Source organism: Gavia stellata, chromosome 13, assembly GCF_030936135.1.
Source record: "Gavia stellata isolate bGavSte3 chromosome 13, bGavSte3.hap2, whole genome shotgun sequence".
NCBI classification, from domain to species: Eukaryota; Metazoa; Chordata; class Aves; order Gaviiformes; family Gaviidae; genus Gavia; species Gavia stellata.
The window spans coordinates 4,896,348-4,923,490 of NC_082606.1; the positions used below are offsets into that span (position 1 = coordinate 4,896,348).

General features: G+C 37.1%; 1 protein-coding gene across 1 annotated transcript in view; it reads left to right on the forward strand.

The window, feature by feature from the left end:
• CIB2 (calcium and integrin binding family member 2) overlaps positions 1–15,600 on the forward strand; it is a 47,369-nt gene extending 31,769 nt beyond the window's left edge. Inside the window, 3 exon segments of the mRNA XM_059824111.1 lie at positions 8,583–8,730; positions 8,824–9,019; positions 15,579–15,600. Coding sequence (XP_059680094.1) covers positions 8,583–8,730; positions 8,824–9,019; positions 15,579–15,600 — 366 coding nt within the window.
• The last annotated feature ends 11,543 nt before the right edge of the window (positions 15,601–27,143 follow it).

Here is a 27,143-nt window from a genome sequence, read left to right on the forward strand (position 1 = left end):
CACAGTGTGAGGTAGGAACAGGATATGAAGGTAATGTAATTAAAGGTTTGTTTATATATGAACTTTTAGTATCAGCAGAGAGCTGACATAACATGTGAATATATCGAGGAACTCATTGCCACAGGACACTTTGGTAAAGACAGCATTAGTTTTCAAAAATTATTTAAGTGCTTTTATAGAGCAGAATTCCACAGATTGCTTTTAAGTTTTATGATCTGGATGTAATATCTGTCTCAAAGTCCCTGAAATGCTCATTGCACTAATCTCAGAACATACTATGGGAAGGTCACTGTGTATATGTCTGTCTTTTTTTAAATTCTTGCCTTATCTGCTACTGGTTCCAGTTAGAGTTAGGCTGGTGGGCTGGATGGACTGATAATTATGACAGTTCCCATGTTACAGTTTTTAGAAGCAGTCTCTAGATCTGTTGGATTTATTCTTAATGCCCCAGTGAGATTTGTCTGAGATGATTTAATTAAAGTACCTGCTCATAGCAGTTACCTGGAACCAGTCATTTGAAGCTTAGCAGCTAGTACAAAAACGAGTAAGATTCTTCATCTTGAAATAGGAATATTTGCCTGACTTACTGAAGTGCTGTCATGTTGGATGGACAGCTGTATATAAAAATGCAAAAATTACTAATGTAATTAACACACTATGCGAGTATAAAATAATCAGGTTTATTTAGTAGCTGGCAGGATGAAATAGCATGGGCTTCACGAAGTCTAAATATGTGGGAGCATCTTCAAGTATTCTGATTGTTTTCAGACATCTGCTGTTTTTGCTTATGCATAAATATGGAATTCTTATCTTTGTGGTAAAATGTGGGGTTTTGATTCTTTCATCCATTACAGCAAGTAGTTTTATATCCCTCTAACACGTCTGGCAACTCATTCATCACTGTAGTGTCTTAGGTGCTTGTACTGGCACTTCTGGTATGGACTATCAATATTCCTGAAGTTTTATGTTGTTATCGCTAGGATCTTGATAGCGCAATATGAAATTCTCTGGCTCGGTTATGTGACTGAAGAGTTTAACTGCCAGTTGCTTTGTGAAAAATCAAGGCTAAGTTCAGAAAAGAAAGTGAGAAACAATAATCATGCACATTCTTTTTGGCTTCAGTGATACAGGAACAAACACTTAAGGAACAGCTCATTCTATGAAAACCTCAGAGGTGGGAGACTAGAGACTACTATATTTACAAGACAGCCTGGTACTTAAGCTGAGATATAAAACAGAAATTTTGTACTGGACCATGCTTAGATTTTGAGATACAGGAGCACATCTTGCTACCTTAGCAAACTTAGGTGGTAATGATAATAGACTTCCTAATAGACTTCTGTAAGTAAAGTGGATCGTCATTTATCTTCTCGCACCATATCAAGTCTGTGAGGCTTTCTGACCCTGCTTTAGAAGATGTCTCCAGGGTAATGGAACTTGATTTTATGAAAATAGCAGGACAAAATTCAGTGTCAAATTTTATAATAATTCTCTCCCAAGTCTCATAAGGCTGTGGAAGAACCTTAGAAATATTGCTGTCAAACCACTCATTTTATTTCAGGAATTCTAACAGTTCATAGAGAAGGTGCTTTCAATAGGTAATGAGCTTGTTTCCAGTAAAATACCAGTTAGAGGAGACGAGATCTTCCTCCCTAACTCTTTCAAAACATTAACACTAAAAGGTATTAAAATGCCACCTAGGATCTCAGTTATAAACCGGGGTCAATGTTTCCCCTAGAGTTCATTTTCCAAGCAGTCTAGGTAGTAACTCCTGCTCATACACTAAGAAAAAAAAAAAATCTTTAACCTTTGCAACTTGGCCAGACTGCTAAATAAATCGTTACGGTGTTTTCTTTCTTCAGTAAATTTTCATCAAGGTGAAGACAAAGCCAACATTTAAATCTTAAAATAGAAATAAATGAACTAAATGTCTATTGAATTTTAATAAAATTAGTGATCATTTCAATGCACCTGGCTTTTTTCATATACACATTACATTCTAGTTCCTGGCAATGTTGAGCTCAATACCACTGCAGATTCTGACAAATGGATAGAATCAATAATGCACTTTGCTAAATTAGATTCTGCTACTATAAGAAAAGATCTTTACCTTGTGCATTAATGTTTTGAGCCAGGATTTTTGTGTTTCAAAGAAAAAAAAATGCTAATGGTCACTCACTTTAATTGGTAATGAATTATTCACTAACTCATGATTCTTGAAAGTTGAAAGTCAGGACAAGAAATAAATAAATAAAGAAGAGGCAGATACTTTAAGTTGATTAGGTTTACTGTTACACTGAAGTTAACAGAGCTAGTTTACTCCACCTGTTCCACTGCAGTCTCTGGTCTCTAATTTTGACAATCTTGGTTACACAGACAGCAGTCTGATAAATTCACTTCAGGGCATATGGGCATGTGTGAGATTGCAGCAATTAATATTGCAAAATTGTAGCAATGGTATGGGCTGTTCAGTATGAGACCATGTGGAAAGCAATTTTACTTCAAAACAAAACTGATTTCACTCCCATTATGCCTGTCATTTCCACAGAGCTGGATGTGGGAATGTAACCTGAGGACAGAGATCATGGATGATCTGTGGAAGTGGGTGGGTGGCCATCATCTTTGTGACAAACACGTCCCTAATGGTCAGGATCTTCAAATTGGTGTATGGCCTGTCTCTGGTTATTTTAGTGTAGAGCAATCCTTCTGTCAGGAGTTGGTCATAAAGGGGCTTCCTGGAGGGGAGCCATTTTTGTTTCATTCACTTTACAGTCTGTTGCTTTCTGGTTTTTGGCTCATGCAGTAACTTCACTGATCCTCGCAGTGGCGAGTAAGGTAGTTCATAAATCCACACACTACTGAAACAGAATGACCAGCAGGCACAGGAATCAGTCAGGAGAAGAAAGGACACACAGGGATCAATCACACACTTCAGAACCAATGTTAGCACCTTATTTTTGGTAAGTTTAAACATGAAGGCATACAAGTTGCTTGAAAATAAATTGAAAACACTTCCTACAGTTTAAAGGGGATGGAATTTTAGAAGTCGTTTCAATGAATCTTCAGTTTCAAAGCTTTCCATGTAATGGGCAATGACACCTGAGAGAGCAGGCTGATACTCTTCCCAAGCATCCACCCCTGCTCTGGCTGCTCTTCACCTGCAGCTCATCCCAACCTCTTTGTCTCTGCATTCTATTAGTTGTTTCTAGTTATGATGGGGTGGTTTACCCCTTTCAGACTACTCTTGCTTCTCTGAAGGCCCTTTTTAACTGTGTGTCTCAATCAACTGTATGCCCTCCAGGCATGATAAGTGAGGGCCACTTTCTTTCCATTGAACTCCAAATCTGTACCTGCTTGATGGTCTTTACCAGTATTGTCTGCAGTTTCCTGCTATAGTAGTGAATCAGTTTTTGTTAAAATGCAAAAAATGCCATATGTTTTTGTTAAAATGCCATATGTTTCTACAATATACTATTATGTTCTGTAATATTTAAGCAATCCCACACGCAACCAGAATCTTTGATTATTTGGCTGTTGTGACCATAGTGCAGCTTTCAGTAAGGACGTTGAAGCTGTCTTAGATATCTGCTTTCTGACAGAATAACATGATCATTTTTTTTAAGATGTAAACATATCACTTTAGCTGTATCTTAGCGTTGGTTTGTGTAGGGTTTTCTTAATCAGTACCTTTTAAGCACTGCAGAGAAACTGGACATGAATATAATAATCTACACATGAAAAAAAAAAAATCAATGATTTTGAGGAAGAAGAAAAGGAAAAAAAACCAAAACAACAAAGAAGTCTGCTTTTATCTGATCCAGAGGCAATTTGCTGTTGCACTTACTATGCTTCCCTTCCAAAGCACCAGCCTCTCCTGTGGAAGTCTGGTAATGAACAATTTAGCCATCTTTATATTCATGTTTGTCTGCTAAGAGTTAATTTCTATTCTTTTAGGAATAACTCCTGAAATATGAGAAAGGTTTGCTTCTGATCAGTTCTGAACAAGTCCTGATTAAAGCATCCAAAGGGATTCTGGCTTTCAGTAGTCTGCAAAGCAGACTGCTTTGTGCATTTAAATATCTTCCCTAATGTCAGTGTGGACTTATGTCCAGATGCAAAAGAGATGACGATCATCATGTTTCTGTGGATATGAAACTGAGAAGCATTTTGTAGTGACCTACCAGCCTCTCCAGCTCAGTTATCTTGACCTATCTTACAGCTTTACTTGCAACCTCTTATTTCCAAAATGCAGTCAGCTTGTGAAAATAGGATACAGTGCTTTAAATTAATCAATTAAATTTGCATCAAGCTGCAAAATGGATAGGGCAAAAGGACAACACAGTGCTTTCCTAGAGCCTGTGATGGAAACTAGAGGACACGGGAAAATAACAAGTGGCTTGGTAAGAGTTAGCTGCCATCTCAGGAATAAACCCTATAATATTTACTTACAAAACTGATGGTTATGTTTTATTGTATGATGTTCTAGGTCTGTATGTTAGAATAGATGCCACATGACATTGAAAAATGTATAGAAACACAATTAACTGAGTAGAAAAAGCAGTCGTTAAAAAGATGGATAGCACATTTAGGAGGATTATCTCCAGCCACTACAGCAGCATCAATCTGCAAAACAGCAGAGTTTTAGCTGTAACAATTCTTTATTGTTTCTGTCTCCCCTCTCATTTTTTATTGTGAGAGGACAGAAAAAGCTTTTTAACAAGACAAGTGTAAGTTTCTAGTTTTAAAAGGATTCTTTTTTTAAACAATTAGTGCTTAAGGGAAAACAATCTAGGAAGGAACAGTATCGTTTTCCCCTTTACTCCCTTCCCCCATGGCTTTTCCTTTAAGTATGATGGAACCCTAATCTGTGCTTTTTAGAGTAGAGGTAATGAAATTACAGAAAGGATGTGAAAAGTATCTGTGAAAGTAAGCCAATACTTTCCATTGTGTAAACCACAGATATACTGCCTGAAGACACATAATATGAGAAAGTTAAAAGAAAGAAATCAATATGAGGAAAGATTTTATTTTTCATTTAGGTTTTAGAGATCCATTTGGTAAAGAGTTACTTAAGAAGTATGCTTAGGTCCATTTAATTCATTGTTAATTCATCTGTATTTTCAAGATCTCTGACATGCCAAATAGATATTTCATCTTATGCAACTGCAATATACTTATTTGGTCAGAGAGATCATGCCTAGCATTTCTAATGCAGAAAGTCCTGGGTTTGATATTTACTGCTGATAGGGATATTTGTATCATCTCCCTGTTTGTTACCCAGTGCTGCCTCTAAGACGTCAGTTTACAACTGTTACCGTGACACTTAGTTCTGATGAGGCTTGTTCCAAAGAAAGCAATATAGTATTTTAGAAAGAAAAAAGATAATTTTTCTGACATATTTTCTCATCCGCTCTGATATTTAGCTTTCTCTAATACTAAACGTTTAACAGACACACCAATGTTTTATGTGCTTTTAGGAAGAAAGTGGGCCTCTTTCATATATTTGAGCCCAAGTGAATCTTACTTTAGCTTATTAATAAACTGACAATTTGAAACAATAGAATCAATTGTCTTCCACTGAGTGTCTGTATGTATATTCATACCTCAAACAGGCATATTTCTAAGCACTCAAGTCAGATACTTTAGCCTTAGCAGTATCCACAGATGCACATCTGCTATACCTCCTCTACACATCATGCACATGTTGTGAGTGATCATTATGTATCCTTTTACAATGACTTTCAGCCATCTGGTTAAATCTGGGGTGTTGTTTTTATTTATGAGACTCTTGAGAGATGTGACCCTGCTGCTTTTTTGAGGCTGTTGCCTTTTATTTTCAGGAATCCCTCTTTTCTACTCTACTTAATTTCCTTTTTATTTTTATTTGGCCTGGTTTTGTCTTCATCTGAACAGTGAGCTCATTAATCTCCTACCCTTGGAAATCTGTAGGCATGCTCCCTATTGTGGAATTACTTCAGTCATCGAACCCTGCAGGTGAATTGGAATTTAGTATTGACTACCTTAATGGGCTGTCATTTGAGCCTATGGCTCTGTGGTCCCTACTTCACCTCTCCATTAAAACAGCCCTATTCCTGGCTGTTCTCAGCCAGAAAGACTGGAGGCATCTTGGCATTTAGTAGTGTTAAAACCTCTGATCAAGGTTAATTTTTGAATTGTGAATCTTGATTGTTTCAGGGAATTATGCTTCCAGTGTCTCTTTCTCAGATCTCACCCATCCTCAGAAGACTGACATGCGTATTTATATAGTTTGTCGTTAGATGGATATTTGCCTTTTGGCAGACTGACTGTTTTCTACCACAGAAGTAGTCCTAGAGCGCAAACTGCAAGACCCAAAGACATCTCATTAGATAGTTGATGTATCCTGAATGCTTTTTTATCATTAAATAGAAACCTGCTGATAGAATCAGATATGCTCTCTGAGGATGTGACTGGCCAGTATAGCTTTCGTGAAAAACTATCTCAAAGTTCCAGCTGGGATGGCCACTGAAATCTGTTCTTAAATTTGCCAAGTGACATGACTTCCCAAATGTATGTAAGCATGGCATAGCCTGGATCAATCCACGTCTTGTACCCAAATGTCTGACCATTTCTCTGTACCTGCATCCCAGAACTAGACACTGCAAAGGGTCATCCCGTAATGTGAATCTACATATTGACCAATCACCTGAAGAAAAAAGGAAGGCTGCTTTCCAGGAACTGGATGTTCTTTGAAATGACCATGTGCACAGTCACACCTCACCTTCCTATTAGAGAAATTAAGCTTTTGTATGGTATGCTTGTCTTTTAACAAGAATCCTTAAAACTCTTTCATTATTTGAGGCTATAACACAATGTATCTTAAATGTTATCTCTGTGTGGGTGACAAATTTCATTATGCTTCCAAGTTCCCCCGGGATTTCAGTTGAACATCTTTATCTTCCGCTCTTGTTGTAAGCTGCTGCACACCATTTAACAATTGTTGAATTTCACTTCAGAGGCAGCTGCGTATTAGTGGTAAGTAGCCTGATTCCTCTAAGGTGCTTTATGTTCCTTTGAAGGGTACTACGTAAATATAAAACATCAGTCTGTTCGCGTAACTTCGCTTTGTACATGCTGCTTGTATTTTTTTTAGTCTCCACCGGTATGCAGAAAATGTGTTCTATGGATGCATATGGTCTGTGTGAATGACCAAGAAAGAATTCAAGTAAACTGAAAAATAACATTTTCTGGTCATTCACCTCTCAAATATAGCTGTTCTATGAAATTTGTTTTAAAACAGTTGGATGGTTTATGAATACCTGTTAGCTAATTAATTTTACAGGAAAAAAAGAAATTAAATTGATGTATGACTGAGCGCTGAGCTTTCACAATACTGCTTCATTTAAAGCAAAAAAAAAAAAAATTCTGCATGCATATTAAAAATAATGAACATGATATGCCACCACCAAAGCTATTTACATTTATAGGAGATCAATACATTAGTTGGTGTCTTGGCTTCAGATAAGATCTGTAGAACAGCTTTGATATGCCACTTACAGCCCAAATGATGTTTGTGTGTTTTATTTATATTCAACTGAATTGAATTCGTTTTCCCAGTTTTATAGGCATAGCTACAAATTCATCTTGGGTTTTTATATAGCTATGAGAAAGATGTTGTTTTGTTACTACAGAAACATTTGGTTTGGACTTTAGAGTACTAAAGCAGCTTTTCTTATGCTTGCTCATGTGTTAATGGTTTTAGAATATTGTCTTACTCAGAGTAGCCTTGACACCAGCTGGGTTGGTAGGGTGCTAGAAAAGGATCTTAGGATCATCTCCTGCAGAGACAAAATTTCATTTAAAACTCTGGAATTTGTATTCAGTTCAACCAGAGTTTGGATGTTAACATGTATCAGAGTGAAAATAAAAGACTTTTCTACAAGATTCTATTTGGATGTGACTCTACATCCTTAATGGACAGGCATGGTTTGATTGATGGTTGATTGATGGTTCCACATCAATCAGGTGTGGAATGCAGATACTTAATATTTAAGGTGGTTTCATAAATAATATTTGTTCCTCCAGCCTTCACTCAGGTGCCAGCAGAAGGCATGAAGACCGTGTTTGTTTCATTGGCTTTCCACCTTGGTGTCTCTTGTTTCCTTCCCCTCCTGTCATCCCCTGTTCGTATGTGCTAGCTTCTTACTGTAGGAGCTGTAACCCTCCTGACCGTGTCAGTCTGACACCCTGTCAGGAAGCTGTTACGTGCAAATGATCTTCACACTCTTAGTACCTTTACCCTAACGTTTATAAAGCACGTGTTCCGCACAGGACAGAGGAGATGAACACGAGTTTAGACAGAATGAATAACAGTGGAGCTGAGAAAATCTGGGTGAGAAGTGGTACTATGCAGCAGCATGTTCTGCTGACGCTTTCTACTAAAGCATGCAAATGTAAATTTTTAGATGCATTTTGGAAGGTAAAAAAGTTGTCTTCGTAGAGCCAACCATGGAATTAAATACTCGTTAATAGGGAGTCTGCAGGTTTTTTGATCGTCCAAATATTAAAATAAATATATATATGTCTTTGCCTGTTTTTCACAGGAGAATCCCTTCAAGGAAAGGATTGTGGAATCTTTCTCAGAAGATGGAGAGGGGAGCCTCAGCTTCAATGATTTTGTGGATATGTTCTCTGTGCTCAGTGAAATGGCTCCCAGAGAGCTTAAAGCAATCTATGCCTTTAAGATCTATGGTACTGTATTGGGATGCTTTTGTATGCCTTTTTTGTTTGAAGTAAATGAGTATGAGAGTTGTTGGTGATCTTTTCTTGGGTTCTTATATTCAGATTTTAACACAGATAACTTCATTTGTAAATCAGACTTGGAAAAAACCCTCAATAAGCTGACCAGAGAAGAGCTAACAGCAGAAGAAATCACTCTAGTTTGCGAGAAAGTGATAGAAGAAGCTGACATGGATGGTGATGGAAAACTAGGATTTGCAGATTTTGAAAACATGATTTCCAAAGCACCGGACTTTCTCAGGTATTGTTTTAATAAAAGGATAGTCTCTTGCATGTTTTCAGGTGTTTTTTAGGATGTGTAGTGTAATACAAGAAGTGTCAGTCATGAGTACTTTCCCAGAGAGCTGACTAGAAGATGACTACTTACCCTAAGTCAGTTTACTTTTCTAGAGCATATTGCAGTTCTCTTCTAACTGGAAGACTAAGAGCTCAATGACTTTTAATTATCTCCGTACCCATCCCCCGTGTCCGCCCCCCCCCCCCCCCCCGCCATTTGTTTGAGTGGTTTCTTCAGGAAAATATTCTGATCTATTATAAGCCCAAATTCATATTGTTCTCAAGCCTATAGCAAGGATCCATGCTGTCTAAATAGGAATGTGTGTAAATATTGTATACATGTTACAAATATACAGGGAAACACATTGATCTTTTGTGCTGAGAATGTGTGAGCTAGAGGACATTACAGTAGTACAGTTCATGCTGGTAGCAGAAAATCAATCAAAATTATTAATTACTGCAATCTTTCTTCAATCCACTGTTAATCAGGGTTTTTTTTTAATAACTGTTATTTTTTATTGTTGTTGCTGAGTTTCTTCCTACTAATCTGTAGATAAAACCCAGCTATCTTAAGACAGTTTTTCTTGAACGTTTCATATTTAAAAAGACCTTTTGAAAAGGTCACTGACTTTATTTTTACATATTAATAAAACATTCTACATAAGTAACAGCCTTAACTATAAGTTTAAGTAATATAAGGATAGACCTTCTTTAAGAAATTACAGTGAACCAGTCAGCAAAATAAAATACTCCCAGACTGGGGGGAGTTAATATTTGAATCTTGAATCCACTGGCAGAATAGGCTGAAGCTAAACCTAGGTCTAATTTCTCCCCAAATTTCGGTGGTCTGGGTTAACTACGTCTAATACTAGAAAAAGTTTTTTCCATCATCTTTCTTAATACACATTGTTGTTAGGTTGGTAGTGTTGCTGTTTGGTGATAATTGATAATAACAGCTAAGTTCTAACATCTGGGAAGATAAATAATCAAACAACTGTCTGGACTGCAAGCAGGTATACAGTATGATTGTAAGTTGTATTGGGAATATCGGAATTAGTAAATTCTAGTTTCTGCAGCCTTGTGTCTCCTGATTAGTTGGCTGATACCTGAGAAGGAGTTTAGTTTCAATTTTTTTGCTGCAGTTAAGCTGTGAGGACTGGTTCATCTACGTAGTTTTTCTGATGTCTGGAAAGGTGCGGAATTATTTTGCATCTTTCTGTGAAGTGGAGCACTTAGAATTTTTTACACAGTTGCCTGTTTGCAGGAAATTGGCGGAAACTTAATCATCTTTCAGTCACATGTGTTGAATTCTGCCAAAGGATTCAGAAGTTACTGGGGAGGATTAACAAAGCTCACAGTCAGGTTGATTGGATAAACTGTATTTTCGATGTTTAGCCCTAAGATAGATCAAAATTTGGACTGATAATCTTAATGCTAATGGTGTTTAAGAACTTGTAAGTGTCCTGCAGAACACAGAACAGTTTATTTCTTTCATAAATGAAATTTCTGAGGAAAGATGTTACAACAAAATGATTCTACAATAATGCATGAGGACATGATCCCTGTGAACCCTGAGAAACATCAGCATCTCAAAAGGATATGCTACAAAGTTAATGTGATTGTCTTTTTATACATTAGAAACATATCAGGCATTCCTTGACTAATGAAGTGTATCAACAGAAACTCATTTAGAACAAGATACTTATCATTATGGTGAGGCTTAGCTGAGTAGGTATTCTAATATTTTGTTTATATATCTTTCCAGCTAAGAAAATGTTTTTGTTATAGTCATCCATATAGAAGCTGTTGGGGTCAGGTAGAGTTTCCTTTAATCAATGAAAAGGCTGTACTGTACCTACAAATCAGGTAGAGAGCAGAGATCAAATGTGAAGAATTGAAGGCAGATCTGAAGACTCAGCAGAAGCTGTAGTATCAGAAGTTTCCTGTGCCATGACTGAGTTTACTGCTGTGTTGTAGCGGCTCGCAAAGTGCTGACTGGGAATTCCAAGTTGAGGATGCTGTGCAATCCAGTCATTTCCTGAGAAAGCAGCAGAGAGGAATACTTGCCACTGTAGCTATTGGAATGACTGTCATAATTATTCTCCTTTCCCAAGTTTGTGATGTTTTGGGAAGCTGAGAAAATGAGTGGAAAGAGCTGAGTGCTGGGTACTCAACAGGGCAAGAAGATGAGTAAAAAGAGGGATGGAGTGAAAAGTACAGAGCTTGTCATAGATTAGGTAAAGAGAGGGAGGGATCACTGACAATACCGATGATCTCAAAGGACGAGGCTGCCAAGTATTGGAAGACTGATCATCTAGTTGCTTAGTTTAAACACATTACTTTGATCCATGTTTGTGACATGGTGAACTCATGTTATCAAGATGTCTCCTTGGTGTTCAAGATAGCAATGTGTATGTTTAAGGCAGATTTTTTCCCATCCCTGGCTTCAAGGGAAACGGTAACTTCCCTCTCCTTTCAGTTCCAGGAGATTAGCTGGGTCACAGGATTCAGCTCTGAAGTCCTCAGGCTTAAGAGCTCTTGATGTGACATGACCTAGAGAAGGGTTTCCTTTCACCTTCTGGCTGAAAAACTGGTTTAGATTCTCTGGCTGTTAAATCAGCAACATGTTTTTTAACCTTTGAAGCTATATTGTAAGATGAGGGTGTAAATGGAAGAAGTCTCAGAGCTGAGAAGAGAATGTGTAGTTTCTCTGATTTGGTTTCTGATTCAGCCAGAGTTAACAGCTGCGGGAAAAGAAGGTGACAAGGTCATGAGACCACTTTTATCCAAACCAATCTGTATGGAAGACTTGATACCTCTCCCTTATTGTGGTTTACTGTTCCTTTTGCCTGTAAAGGTACTTTATTTTTGAGGACATTCTTAGTTATATTTTTGCTGTATGCACTGCATCACAAACTGACATATTTGTTAATAGTGAACTTCCTGATCTGAGCCACTTACTGACATTTTTTAAATACTGTGTAAATGTTGCATTCTAAAGGGAGACAGTGATTTGACTTTTGGAGTGGGATCCATTGAATTTTAATGCCACAATAGGTACACCAAGATCTGACTGGGGAGTGAAACTAAATGGGTGCTCTCTGATAGTAGCAAATGACAGAATGTGTGTCATCGGACAAGAGTGCAATTCCTGTAGCTGATCTCTCACCACATAAAACCCAGTTCCTATTCATTGAGTTCAATTATACCATAACAGTCATGGACACATTACCTTTTCATTTAATGAAACAATGCTTTCTTTTATCGTTTTGAATTTATCTGCAGCTTGATTTATGGCCTCTCATTTTCCTCTCTTCTGTGTCTTCAGCTGTAATGGTCCTCTTAAATGATCAGTTTGGCTGCACACAGCCTATGGTTAAGACAGGGCTGTGCAGTTTCCCCATGTAATATAATACAGAACATGCAAAGCACAGGAAGTGTCTGAATAGTCAATCAACAACCCTATATGCCTGTGGTGAGCTTACGCCTGAACTATCTTCTTAATATTGTAAAAAGATCAGAAAACATGTTTTCATCTAAATAAAATTGTCCCTTTTGAAATCTTCAGCAGATGCATGGAAGAAATACCAACCCATCAATGTCCAGCGACAGTCTTACAGTCTTAATTTCATTTGGTTTTGCATATCTCTTTGTGGCACTTTTTTGTGCCCAACTGAATGCATTCCAGACTTCAAATTCAAGGAGGCCTAAGTGCTTATTCATTTATACTTTCAACTGCTCAGCAGCTGTGACAATTAAACACCTAGGAACCAAAGCAATAGTCACTTTTGAAAATGATTGCCAGTGAGCAATTGGAGATGCTGTGTAACTGCAGTTTTCAGAGACTTTGCTGTGAAGCTATGGGCAATCAACATTTCTGAGTATCTGATCGTAGAATACCATACTGGCACCTGGTATGTGATCCTTTTGAAAATGTTAACTGACCTACAGACTCCAGATGATTTTCCTTTGTAGTAAAGGATTTCTTATTCTTTGCCTTCCTCTGCCCCCCCCTCCAAAGCTACTTCTTCACATGGTAGGAGTAGGAAGTTTAGGATGCAAGGCAGCTAGGTTTTATCCCTGGCTCTGCCATTGCTTGAGTAGGTGATCTCTGCTAAGCCATAGATCATTTTGTTCTCTCTGCTCTGTTACATGGGACCAGTGCTTACCTGACTTCTGACAAACATTGAGAACTCTTACAATATGAACTATCCAAATGTAAAATTTCATCGTCATTAAAATAAGGTATGGACTTACTGAGGAGGAATACCTTCTTTACCCTGTTTGTGGAACACCTTTGAAGGCCAGATTCCTATAACAATGTACACTCCATTTTTGAAGCACTTTTTTCACACAGCTCAATTATGTTGGGTTTTTTAAGCTGTCATGCTATCATGCATACTTAATATATACAGCAGGCATTAATTTTGGCACCATGATCTAGGCTTTGACTTGGTATGAGCTCATCCACTGTACATTGACGGATTTTCCTTATCACTTGTTTCCTAAACCTTTACTTAATGACCCTGTGTACATTTAATCTCCTACAGACAGCCTTTGCAAGCTTTGTACTGCTGTCAAGCAAATGAAGAAGCAGTAAAGTCTGTTGCTTGATTTGCACTGCTGTGGTTGAGGAATTTTTTTAAGACTAGGAGAAAACACTGCTACTCATTGACCAGGGAAGAAGATATATACCTTTTTGGCTGTTATCCCGGAAGCTTGAGTAAGCTGTAAATGATAATGACAGTTGCTAGTTCAGAAAATTTGATCCCAGTAGGTTTATTTCACTCCAAATAGCTATCATTAAGAAGCTGCTTGTAGTTTAATGGAAGTATTAGCACTCTGAACTGGCACTAGCTAAAGTGTTCTGTTCTACAAGAGTGGTTACATTTTCCACAGGAAATTGTTTTATAAATCATCCTGGAAGTTTAAGCTTATTTGAATGCCTGAGGGTGAAACATACTGTAACAGTTTGAAATGGAGTTTGAGAAGAATATGGCATTAGTAATACCTGGGAGCTGCCAGACTAGACAGAGAAACAACAGATTAAATAAAAAGATGTCATTGGAAATGCAGTATTTCTGAAACCTTTGTGGGCCTTAACCCATGTAACAGTTGATGTGTGACTCCAGTCCTACTTAAAACTGAAGTAACAGAAGCTCTTTTGTAAGAAAGGTGCATCTCATAAGACCTCTCCCAAAATGCAGATTATCTAGTTCTTAAGGAGTAAAATTAGAGCTAGTGACAAATTGGCAAGAGATGTTTAGTGAGAAAACAGTGGAAGGGAATAATTTTCATCAGTATTTTTCGCAGAGTATTTCAGCTGCTTTTTAGTGAAAAGCTTAATCTCCAAAGGCCAAAATGACACTCTGATAGAAATACATGAACTTTCCAATAAACAGATTTCCAGCGAAGAGGATTTTGATGGAATTTTTTTTTAAGGAGTAATGCCTAAAATGTGTTCACATACAATGCTGTGGATTTTTTAGTTCATAGATATTGCCTGTTTGGGACTTAATTTTTCAAGAGTTTGGATTAATATGGGGCTCTAGCTATTTCTTGAGTTGTGAACAAGATGTTTATAATTCTTTTTTTTTCTAAAAACTTAGTGCCAGTAAGCTCTTTGCATCATTTCTTTCACAATACTTAGGGTAGGATGCCAGATGCATACATCATATCTTTTCAGTGTCACCCAGATTGAATAAATTCCTACATACGAAGTTCCTAGGGATTGCTGTAAACGTAAAAAATTATCTCCTCCAAATACATACCACAGAGCTTCCTTCAGCAAATTCCTGATTCAAATGAAATAGCTGTGAAGTAAGTTAGAGCCTTCTTTTTGTAAAACAAAATCCAAAAAGTGTTCATCTAGAACTCTTCAGCCTCTCAAATACTCCAAACCTTTAAAGTTTTCTTTCAGTGTAACCATCAAAATTATGGTATTTACATTCAAAAATACATAATAATCCCTTCTGCTTTCAGTCAAGAAAGAAAGAAACATACGGTTTATACTGTTGTGACATTGAACAGCGATTACTACCTAGAGAAAGTGAGCTTTCAGCACGCCCTCGTTAAATGTCTACTGTCCTGCAAAGGTGCTTGGGAGTTCTTCTGAACATTGATGGCAGTAGTAAGGGATGCTGCTTGCCTGTATCATGGTGCAATAACAATCAGGATCTCCTGGTCCTAGCAAGAGAAACAACAAATTTATCTGTCTAATTTGACTTGTTTAGGAACCCAAATGCTGTGGAATAGCAAAAGTGGAATTGGGAAACATTTGGCTCTGTTGTATATCCAATAAATAGGTCAACTTACACTTGATTTAATCCAGTGCTGAGCATGGCCCCCTGACCTGACATTTTCAGGAGATGGAAATTTCTCCCAGAATGTTTAAATCTTCCTGAGAACGTGAGAGAAGAGGTTCAGATTCATTACACAGCACCTTCCTTTTTGTACTTTTAGGAAAATGTTGTGCATAATGACAAATGTGTTTATATCTCTTAATCTTTTTCTTTCCTTTGCAGTACTTTCCACATAAGAATCTGAAGAAGTTTCTGTGAGCCAGTGTTATCAGAAATGACTTGCCAGTCCAGCCTTTCTGAATCTCAGGCACTTTGGGGGCTTTTGTCCTCTAATTATGGCTTCTTAGAACTCAGCAGAAAGTACTGAAATAATTCTGGTCCACAAAGAGACAGAAGCATCATGTGATCTACAGGATGTTTGGAACAGTCACATTTTTATCTTCACTGCTGACCAAGCACTCTGGCAAAGGTGGTTAGTTGTTGGGTTGTGTTTTTTCTGTTTTTTCTTTTTTTAAACAGGCAGAATCAGAATATTATTAAAGGTATTTCGACATAGTTTTTATATTTATGAATATTTAATACTGCTCTTAAAAGCGCAAAAAAAAAAGATAAGATTGACAGAAGGATTAAGTTTGGTGACTTTTCCAAGAGTATTTGAAAGAAAGCATGGGCCTTAAGTAATGAGATGCCTCTATCACTGTGTTGTACAGCTGGGGATTTTGCATGGAAATTATCTTAGGTGAAAGAACTGCAGTCAAGATCAAGCTCCCAGTGTTGAAGACAACCACATCCCAGGTTTGCCTTTCAGTCTCTGAAATGGTAGTTGCTGGGTTTGGTGCTTACCTTCAACCAATATTTCATGGATTGTCATGTCCTTACGAAACTTGAAATATTTGCCTTTTGTATATGATAACTGCATATATGATTCATTTCTTCCCAAGATAAACGTTAAAACTGTGTCCTTATTCTCAAAGGAGGTCTTGCATTTTACTCATTCTATGGGCTGATAATGTCGAAGGGAAGACTATGATCATCTGTAACTCATGAAGAAGTTAAAGAAGCACAGAACTACTACTAAGGACACAAAAAGACCTTTTCTTTCTAAACCAGCTATGCAATCTTTCCCATAAAATGCATGAATGCAGCTCTGTATTTCTCTTTCCTCTCCAGCTGGAAATCAGCGAGATCTTGTTTTCTTTTTTCTTTCTTTTTTTGTAATTCCAGTATTGTTTAGGTACTGGGGCCTGAAGACAATCATATGTGTATTACTGTTCTAACAGTCAATAGAAGGGCTCTGTCACTTACATGGCTTCTGTATCAAAGTCATCACAATTAAAACTTTTGATGCATTCTGTCATGCTTTGAGAATTTTTGGGCTAAGCACATACTAATTTCCTTTGTGGTCATTATTCCAATTACTGTAAAGTTAAATCTTTCAAAGGATGAAATGGTTATTCTTACTGAAAAAATTGTTAAAGTAGAGAAATGAATCTTTTTACCATTTCTGTAGGGAGGATGACGCTTATCTACCTCGGAACCTCTTATGTATGGTGAGCTTGCAATGTAGCTTGCTGTTCCAATTTACACAGTATGCATCAAGAAGAAATATTTATCTAGCAGTATGGTTGTACGTTAAAAGCGTCGATGGAAATTTTGGTTATTCAAGGTATACAGGACAAACTTGCCTAAGCATAGTGAAAATGAAACTGGTATGTTAGTAATAACATTTATTTTAGAAATATTTTTAGAGTGATCATATTCAGTGATGTTCGTAGCCTTTTAATACTTCCTCCTATTGGTTTCTGTTTAGATAAAGTAATTAGAGCCTGAATTCCCTTTGATTTACTCACCCAAGTTAAAATTAGCATAAATCAATTCTGATACTCAGTTCTGATTCAGTAACAAGAGATTAAAACCTCAATCTTTTTAATTTCGAGCACATTAAGTTAGATGTGTTGGTTGATTCAAACAATTTGCAAGACATTGGCATTAAGAGAGCTTATGTTAAAATTACTTCCTATTTACTGAAATGTCAGCCTGATAGTTTTTTATTTCTTTCAAGACACACATTTAATCTTGAACTCCTTGTGAGATGTGTTTTTCTGTCATGATTAGTATGTATTGTAAAATACCAGGTTGCAAGATTCTGTATCAGATCATTTGGACAAAAAGGATCTGGTGCTAATGACATAGGTGAGTTCCCTTTGACATCAGTGTTCTTCTTCTATGTTTTAAAATTTCTATTAGTTGAAATTCTTTCCTTCCTGACACTGTGTGTCATTCCACAATTAGATAATCCTCCTCACTTGAAGGAAGACCTCAGTTGCCTTGGAACGTACTCAGTGTATTGTTTCCCTGTGTCCTCCCTGATGTGAATGTCACAAAGCAGTTGAAGAGACACTTGGGCTTGCAGTAAGATGTTTAACCCTGCAGTCATCCAACTGAGCAGACAAAGAAAGAGAGAAAGAAATCAGGAGCACCCTGTGAAGGAGTACTCCTGTCCACAGTTAACGGAGAATTCTTGCAGAATACTTATGCAGTTGTCCTAACTCCCTTTATTTCTTTGACTTATGTTCACTTCCTGTAACAAAATCCTGAGCAACATACTATGTTCCTGGAGTTTGAGAGAGATACATACTCTAAATGCTGCTGGAGCAAAATAATCCAACCTAATAGTAGGTAAGTTGTTATACCACCTGATGGCAAAGGTAAGGGATAGATTTCTAAAGAAGCTTTGTATTTGCAGTTTCTTAGCTGTCTTAGGACTGAAACTTTTGTTACAGCAAGAGTGTTGAGTGAATAGGCATGCAGCATGATGCATTGCAAATTTAAATAATGTTACAAGGTAAAAAAACAGCTGTGTTTCTGCAACAGCATTATTGGCAGAATCTTACAAATTCACTAGCAAGTGTTTCTTCAACCAGGCTTACTTATTCAAAAGGAACTATCAGGCAATTTAGAAAGAAACTGAAACAGCAAAAGAGATTTAGATTTAAAACAATTTTGGATTTGGCCGAAAAGCAAGAGGACATACATTTTGTGTTGCAAAAAAGGTCTTAAATATGAATGGTCATTTCTATATTTGCTTTCAAAAATGGACAAGGAAAAAGGAAAACTATTACCTAAAGCCTCTATTAAAATAGGTACATGCGTGTGTGCTATCTGTAGTTTATATACACTCAAAGCATCTTAGGGACAAAAAGGATCTGGTGGAAGTGAGTACAACAGTGTCAAAAAGCAAGTAATAACCAAGTTACTTATTTAGTTTACCATTGTTTTAAGGGAATGCGGTAAGCCGAGATTTAGAACAGCCTGTGGGCCAAAATCTGATCTTCATTACTTCCATATTAATCTTCAGTAACTTTGCTGACTTCAGTGGAATTAACTCATATGTCTGTAATTGGATCTGTGTTGAGGAAAGCAGTTGTTTCTTTGCTGCAGTTCTTTGTGCTCTCTCATGGCCTTGTAATGTAATCTTAAAATGCTGAATGTTCTTTTGTTAGTCGATAACCACATGATCCTCTTTGGCAACTCAGTGTTGGAATCTCTTGCAATTTCTCGCAATTGCATAGAAAGTCTCCTTTCCTTTTTCCCCCAGGGCTTATTTTTGTTTCCTTGTACATATTAGAGGCACTTCTGATGCAACATCACAAGGTGGCACCATAACATCATGTCAGGTCATGACTTCCTTTAACTGTTTAAATTTCCCTGAAATACAGGATACTATATAGCATCTATGATGCCACAAACAAAGAGATGAAAACTGTGGTTAATTACTGATTTTAAAACTGTAGATAATTACACAGAAAGTTTCATATTTGATCAAATTCATGAAGTTAAATCTTAAAAGGGGCAAAACTAAATACTTTTGAAACAGGTGCACAAATTATTCTACAAAATCATTACGTTTTCATGTACATGAGAATTTTTTTCTTGATATGCACACTAGTCAGTTTGTGACCCAGTATAATGACAATACTCCTTTACAGTATTTTCAACTCTGTCTCAAATGCAGATATTGTAATTTTCCATACAATTACTCATTTCCTTTTGTGATGTTGGTCTCAGTAATATCTCATATTGATCAGAATAATGGGTTAATTTTTTCCCCTTCATGAGTTAATGCTTTTAATTCCATCTGTTCAGTTTTGCTGTCTTTCAGTATCATTGGATACTCTTTTTTTCGTTATGCAATAGTAGTGCCTCATTGGGTTTTTGTTTGTAAAAATCATTATTTCATATCATCTGTCATGTGTTCTCTGGAAATATGGTGGCCACAGCCGTTGCAGGTAATAGCACGTCATTGATTTATAGAAAGTTTTCTGTATTTTCTGTCTTACCCTTTGTAAGTTATGCTAGCTCGTTTGCCTTAGAACAGTGACAAACACTAAGTTGAAGTCTTTATAGGTGGTCTGTGGTATTTATATCTTTTTCTTGGTGTGAGAAAACACCAGAATGGATTAATTCAACTTTGATTATTTTAGATGTGCATTATCTGATGCATTCAAGTTTATCTACCACAATGTTTTCTGTTAACAAGTTTTATATTTGATTGCCATGAAACATCTCTGTCTCAGATGACCCATGTATTTCATTTTCGGTGGGGCTTAGGCATATGCCTGATGTTCAACATGTGGCAAATGCACTGTTCTGAGTAGAAGTGTTGCTTTGAATTAAGGTCAAACTGAGGTAAGGCACCATATGTGACATTATCTCTCTTCTTACAGAGATGGACTCTGTTCCAGTGTTTGTTGTTTTTTATGAAAAGAGCGTATGAATAAAAATGTTTTTTATTAAAATCCATGAAAATTGAAATGTACAGTAAAAATTAAATAGGGATTTTGTTGAAGAAACTATAAAAACTCGTATTCTAGAGACCTGAATAGATTCAGATTATATTCTGAAATAACAGCATATAAAGTAAGCTAGAGACAGAGTTTTTGTTGTGGAATGGGAAATACTACATGTGTCAGCTCAGGATCCACAATAAATCAATTTGGGCTGAAATAACAGCAGGATTAAAAAGAGCTTATAACTTTATTGCCCAATACACCTCAGCTGGGACAGACAATGGAATGAAATTTGATGAGGAAGACATCGAAGATAATAAAATTATAATTGTTCATGTCCTTAGCAAGATGTGTGTCTAAGACAGAAGTAAAGGACATGATGAACAGATGTTCTGCTTTTTTCTCTGTATCATTTTTGCAATTATGGGTGTCTAGTAGAGACATTAATGACACCGAGTGACTATCAAATTCTCTTTGGTGGGGAAAAGGAAGAGGCTGTTCTCAGTAGAATTAAAAGAGCATCAGCGTTACAGATAAAAGTGCCTTTATTTAACTGGAAGTTCTGCCATTCTTGTCCGTAAAAGACCTTTTACAATCTGAACTCCAAATGCATTTCCCTACTGCCCTTTTCTTTTGACTCTCTCATTTGCAAGACCAATGACAAGCCAAGTGTGTCAGCCCTGTGTGCTTTGCTCTTGCAATGTAGGTTACTCGTTCCCTCTGTTCTTTCTCAGTTAAGATTTGCTTGGATCCAAATATTTTTATACGTAAATCCCTGACTCTTGTTGTGTCTATTTTGCACGTGCATGATTGATCTGGCATGCGTGCTGTTGGGTGCATGCTCACAAGCCCTGCAATACAAACCCTGATTTGTACACTCCTGCAGTTCTGCGCGCATATAGGTTGAGGCTGTATGTGCCTGAAAATGTAGGCCAAAGTGGTTTAACTCTGCTGAAGAGGGTTACGGGCACCAGTCCAGCCTCCTCCTCCTTGAAATCAGTGGATGTGGCAGCCTGCCCGGAGCAAGGCAACTCATTGCTGTGGGCTTAATCACAGCTTGGGCAATTCAACACAGATCAAGCTTGCTATCTGTTCTGTGCGTTAACAAGCGAAATGAAATGGTAGCTGATTGTTGAAAGGGTGATAATTGAAGACCTTGGTCTGGTCCCTCATGTAAAGCTCTGTGAGAAATCAGGTAAAAGGTGGCTCTGTTTACATGATGGAAATGATTCTCAGCTCAGCCTGAGAAAGTATTCATCTGCCCAGTTCCTGCTGTGGAAGTCAGATCCAGCCTTTTCACAGGCCCTCTGTCCCCAGGGGTTATGGGCCACTCCTCACATCACCCCGCAGGCAGCACTGATAGCCAACTCGTGCTGACCATTAGTAATCTGCTTTTAGCAATCTAATATTCAGAGTTACTTCAATGGCACTTAGAAATAAAGTGATATTCACCAAATATTTTCTCCCCATTACGAGGAAATGATCTGTTCAGGAATCTGTTCAACTTTGTCATTATGGCCTAGTAGACCCTGAGAGGAAAAAGAATATCGGGATTTTAACCAAAATGGTCTTTTTGGTTTTCAGAAAGTGGTTGTGCAACTTTTTTGTGCAGATATAAGATTCCACATATGAAAAACATTGTAGATCCAGAGAGAATTCCCTTGAGGAATAATTTGAAGCTGAAGACTGCATTTGCTCTGCCTAAACAAATAGGTTAATTAATGTGTTTATTCACAGAAATAAATTAAATTCCAGGAAATTCAATGAGGCTTTTCATATGTTTAAGAGTTTTCATTTCTTCTATGGTGATTTTAGTGACTATTGCTCTTCTAATGATAATACAACCAAATATGATAAAGAAATATAGATAAATTTCCTATTATAATTTTACACATCCTAACAATGACAGTAGCACTAGAATTTACAGTTTCACAAGTCACTCTTACTACGCATCTTTAAACTTTGGCTTTCTGCAGAATTTGCTGGCAAATGTTCCTGATGGAATGACTTAATCCCACGTGACTCATTCTCAATATTTTTCCATTTCCAGTTATCTCCTGTAGCTGAAAAAGCAGAGGAAATAATTGGCGTCTACAGCATTTTGTGTATTTTGAGGTCTTTCCCATCCAAGAAGTTCACAAAATACTGGGTGATCAATGCAGTAAGTCCAGCCTGATTTGCTTAGAGGACTTTCTTTTTCTCACTGAGATAATTCTGTAGTAGCCAGATTTCCCTGAGGGCCTGATCTCAACAACAGGAAGACTCATACTCCCTTCCGTAGGCCTCATACTCCCTTCAGGAGGCAGGCATCAGTTCAGGTCCTTAAATAATATTTTGCTTTATTCAAACTTGGAATGCATAAACAACAAATCAAAGACTGCAGATAATAAATTTCTATTTCTGAAGAATTACTAACAAGCAGGTACTGTCAGAGATGGAAAACAGATTTACTGCAAGTATTTTTATTGTCTCATTTCTTATGAGACAATATTTAAATTGAAAGAAGATAATCTAGCTTCATATGACAGATAAGGGGAATGTTTGATAATAGTGGCCAGGAGAACTAAAGGAAACCTCTGTAACAAACTGTGTAATCAGCAAACATTCTCCAAGTTGGCTAAACTTTTAATGGATTTGAAAATCAGTTAAAGTTCACAAGTCGGGCCGTATCTGGGTAATGCCAAAGCTGGATCTTCTGTGACTCAGATTCCACCCCTGCAGACAGGGATTTTCAGGTTCAGCTGGAGTCTAAATGGTATTCAGCAATTTCTAATCAAGTTCCCTTTCGCACAAGGCACCTTGGTGGGGGAAAAAAAAGTCAAAGCAAATCTTGTGAGCAACAAGCCTTTAGATGCAAAATAAAAAGTAGGAAGGGAAGAGTTTTTGAGCAGCTTGTGCAACTAAGCTTCACTCTTGCTGTGTTGTGCAGGACCACTGTACTAGGTATTTCAAATTTAATGTTAGTATCTTGTTTATGACCAGTTCAGCCTTAATTGTGTTCCCTTCTGGAGAAGAAATTATCTTTTGTTATGAAATTCTCCTCTAATTCTTTGCGTAACTATGAATTCAAGCACATTATGTTAATAGGTTGTGAAGTGAATTTTTGAGTCATTGTCTTCCTCAAAACTGCTGGACTGCAGGCCACAGTTCTTCCTGACCTGCATTCATATACTCAGCCAATAAGCAGGCAGAAATTACGGAGCACAGAGAGGGGAACCTTCTCCATCATACAGGGAACTGACGCCAGTGGTGTGCCTGTCTGAGGCAAGTGAACAGCAGGCAGCAGGGGCACTTTGGGGTGACAAAGAATGGGTATGTTTGTGCATTCTGGTGAACAGCCTTCATCCATTCCCTTCATCAAAAATTAAGTGGATTAATTTCTCAATAAAGGTATAGGCTTTTATATATCCTCACCTTCCTTTTTAAGTGTGCAGTTAGCTACATCATGCCAGGTTAAATTGCTGTTTTGAGGCGGGCACCAGACCATAGTTCTTTGAACTGAGGATCCAGTACCATACTACTTTGTGCTAAACAACACCATTATCTCTAGTATGTCTCTTTGATTGCGGTGAGTTTATTAGAACATGAGTAGTTAATCTGAGACTACTGAAAAATGCAAAAAGTCGTCTTTAGCCATTTCATCTGTGCCTTACACATTTTGTTTGAATGTTCTAACTTTACTGATCTAAACAAAGAATATTTGAGGTCTCATAAAGAACACAGCCATCTGAGTTTGCACTGTATTGTTATTTCCTGAAAACTGTACAGTGAACTCATCTAACATTCCCTCTCATTTGCTTCCTTGAAATGAGTACATTTTGTACACGAAGAGGCTGCAGGCTTACTGCAAAATACCACTGCCCTCGACATTCTGAGCAAGCATTTGATAAAACAGATTCTGGTAAAGCCCGAGTAAGTATTTTAAACAGTATCTTCGTACTTTGACCTCCTCGTGGGAAGAAACTTGAGATTTGTTATATCCTTTTGAAAATGTCAGTGTATCATTTGAAGGTTCACTTAGGAATCTCTTGTGTATTATATGCTAGTCAGAGGACTAATGCAGTGCAGTAGGTTTGGTTTCAGGTCTCTCAGGTTTGCCAAGAAGTTTGGGGTTTACTCTGATCACACAGCTGTAGAAATAAAGTCCACTGTGTTCAGTGTATTGAAAAGTATAGCTTTGTTAGAGAAGCATACCAATTAGTGACCTGTTTATGGTATATTCTCATTAATTCTTAATTTTTGCTTATTTTCAGCAGGGAACTGGTAGAACTCTTAGTATTTCTACAGTTCATCTGTTGTATTAACCTTGAGAATACCAGTGCAGAGAAAAGGTAGGGTGAGTAGGGAAAATTAAGCCTATTATGTGAGAAGAGCCTAAAAAAAATCTTGACTTAGTAAAATGAAACTGAGAGGGTTATGAATCCTGTGGTGAAACCCAGGAAGCTTGATTCAGTGACCTGGGTTTTGAAACCTACAAAACCTTCCATCTTTCCTTATCCTATTTCCCTTAAGATATAAACCAGTGGAATTTTTTAATTGATAGCTAATCTACTGCTGTTGAATCTAATAATTTACAAATAAATGTGATTCTTCATGGCCTTTGATTCTAATTAATCTCCTTTTTATGTCCCACTAAAAAAGGGGAAAATGAAGAAGTGTATGCAGAAGGAGAGAGAGTCAAGGACACTTCCCTGGTCATCTCCTGATTTATTCTGCCCCCGAGTAGGACTTTCAATCACCTCTGTGACTGCTGAGGCAGCCAATTTCTAAACTCTTTTTTAGCTTAGAAATCCATTATAGGAACAGGAAGAAAAGACAAGTGTGGCAATAATTTTTAATCAAGATTCATAGGTGATTTCTTTTTTGTGAATGGGATTTTCTTTCTCTCTAGTATCATCCTTCTTCTTAATATTTGTACTAATTGTGGCACTGTGGTAGTGTTGCTGGCTGTGTGTTTCTTCTTTTTCGTCTTGGAATTCATGAAATAATTTAGATACTTTTTTGTTTGAGTTTAATGATTTTTGTTGGCTCACAACAGAAGTTTGACGTTTAGTTGTTGTCAGCTTTGATATATAATCATCTGTGATGTATGGCAGGGATTTATAATATACTGGAAGAGAGATGGAAGTGTGTGACATGATATTCTTAGCTATCTTTACAATATGTTACAGCTTTGTGAAGTTAGGTCAGCTGGTCCTTTGGCAAAAATTAGCAACCTCATAGAATTACTCTAACCTGTACTTCCATTATCTGTATGTTATCAGTGAGGACCAGTGAGACTTACTGACACCTGCGTACACCTTTTTTCTACAGGTCATGCCTGGTAGTGGCTACAGGAAGTTGCTGAATACCAGTGCTTGCTCTGGCATTCTGCCATTTGGAGATCTCTCTAACTGGGAGAAATCTTTCTGTGATCACCTGTTCTGGTTTCTGTACCCCTAAGATTGTGCAGGTACAGATTACTCTTTGTTTTCCACAAATAGTTCTGCAAGTGATCTGGATAAAATTTTCTTGAGGTGGTCCCTGACAATAAGCTCAGAGCAAGAATGAATGTCATGTTAAACAGAAAAGTTTAAAATCTCAGTGAAGAGTCACAGAATTTATGCTGCAGTATATGCAGCTGTAAAAACTTTTCGGAAGGCCGAGTACATTAAAAGAGACCCAAACCGCTGCTGGCAAAAATTCCTGCTGCTTCAATTCAAAGCCAATTACACCTTTCACCTTTTCAGAAAACATTGATTGTTACACTTTTCCCAGCAATACCAGTTGGGAGGGCTTGGAGGTTATGATATGAATTCTAAACGATATAATAAATAAAAGCTGAACAACATTTTTTAAAACTCACTATGATTGGCATATATGTGGAAAAAAAAGACAAGGAATGTGATCGATTTTAATGCCTAAGAACAAATTCCATAGGAACAGTTATACCATATCCTGGGTGTTACTATTTGTATTTTTTGCAGAAAACAACCTGTGGATCTATACAATAAAGAGAATACATTAAAAAATTAATAATAGAAATAGAATTTATTTCTTATATAAATGATACGTTTGTTACTAAGCTGATAAAAGCTATGAACGATTGTTCTCCAGACATTCAAATGAAGATTTCAAATATCCAAATAACACTTAAATTCTTCTTTGATTCTCAGAAGGTTATTTCAGAATTGAAAAATTATCCATGCAAAATTTAAGAAAGATTAGATTCAAACTGAATGTTTTGCTTAGAGTGAAAAATATGGTATTTGCTATCTTGATGGTAATCAACTAGTAGTATTGCACACTGCATATAAATGCTACTTTACGTGTGTATAGATATTACTTTAACCTAAATAAGTACCTGGGTATACAAGTTATTACATAAATGCTGGTGGTATTCTAAGCCACCCATCAGGATTTCATTTTGTTAGGTCCTGTATGAAGACAGAACAAAATCCCAGTTCCTGCCTCAGAGGAGTTTACATCCTAAGAATATGAAGAACAGCACAAGGTCAGTCAGACTTTTGGAGGAATACAGATTCACGTATTCCATTAGCTGAATTTTTTCATTAGTGTCAGATCTCTTGTATCATCCATAAGTCTTGTAGTGTGGAAGTGTTAACAACTTTATAAATCTTGCAACAATTACTACATCCTCTCTCAGTTTAAATACATGCTAAGTCTCTGGGGGTTGTGGTTTGATTGATAAGGGGGCACCTGAGATTATCAAAACAATTCAGGATAGGTTGTTTATTCATATTATAGAATAAGGATGGGAGAGTTTTTGGCTCTGTTTTTAAAGTGCCTATAACAAGGTTCATGGCAACTTCTCCACATCTAAAACGGAGCAAGTGCTTTGGAACAGTTAGGCTTGTGCTGAGCTTCATCAGCAGATTTGTAGTGGATTTTGGATATAACCAGTAAAAACAGACATTGTATAGAACTATAGAAAAAATAATGTAGCCTTGATTAGCAATCCCCAGATCCTGTGGAAAGACTAAATCTAAGCAGCACA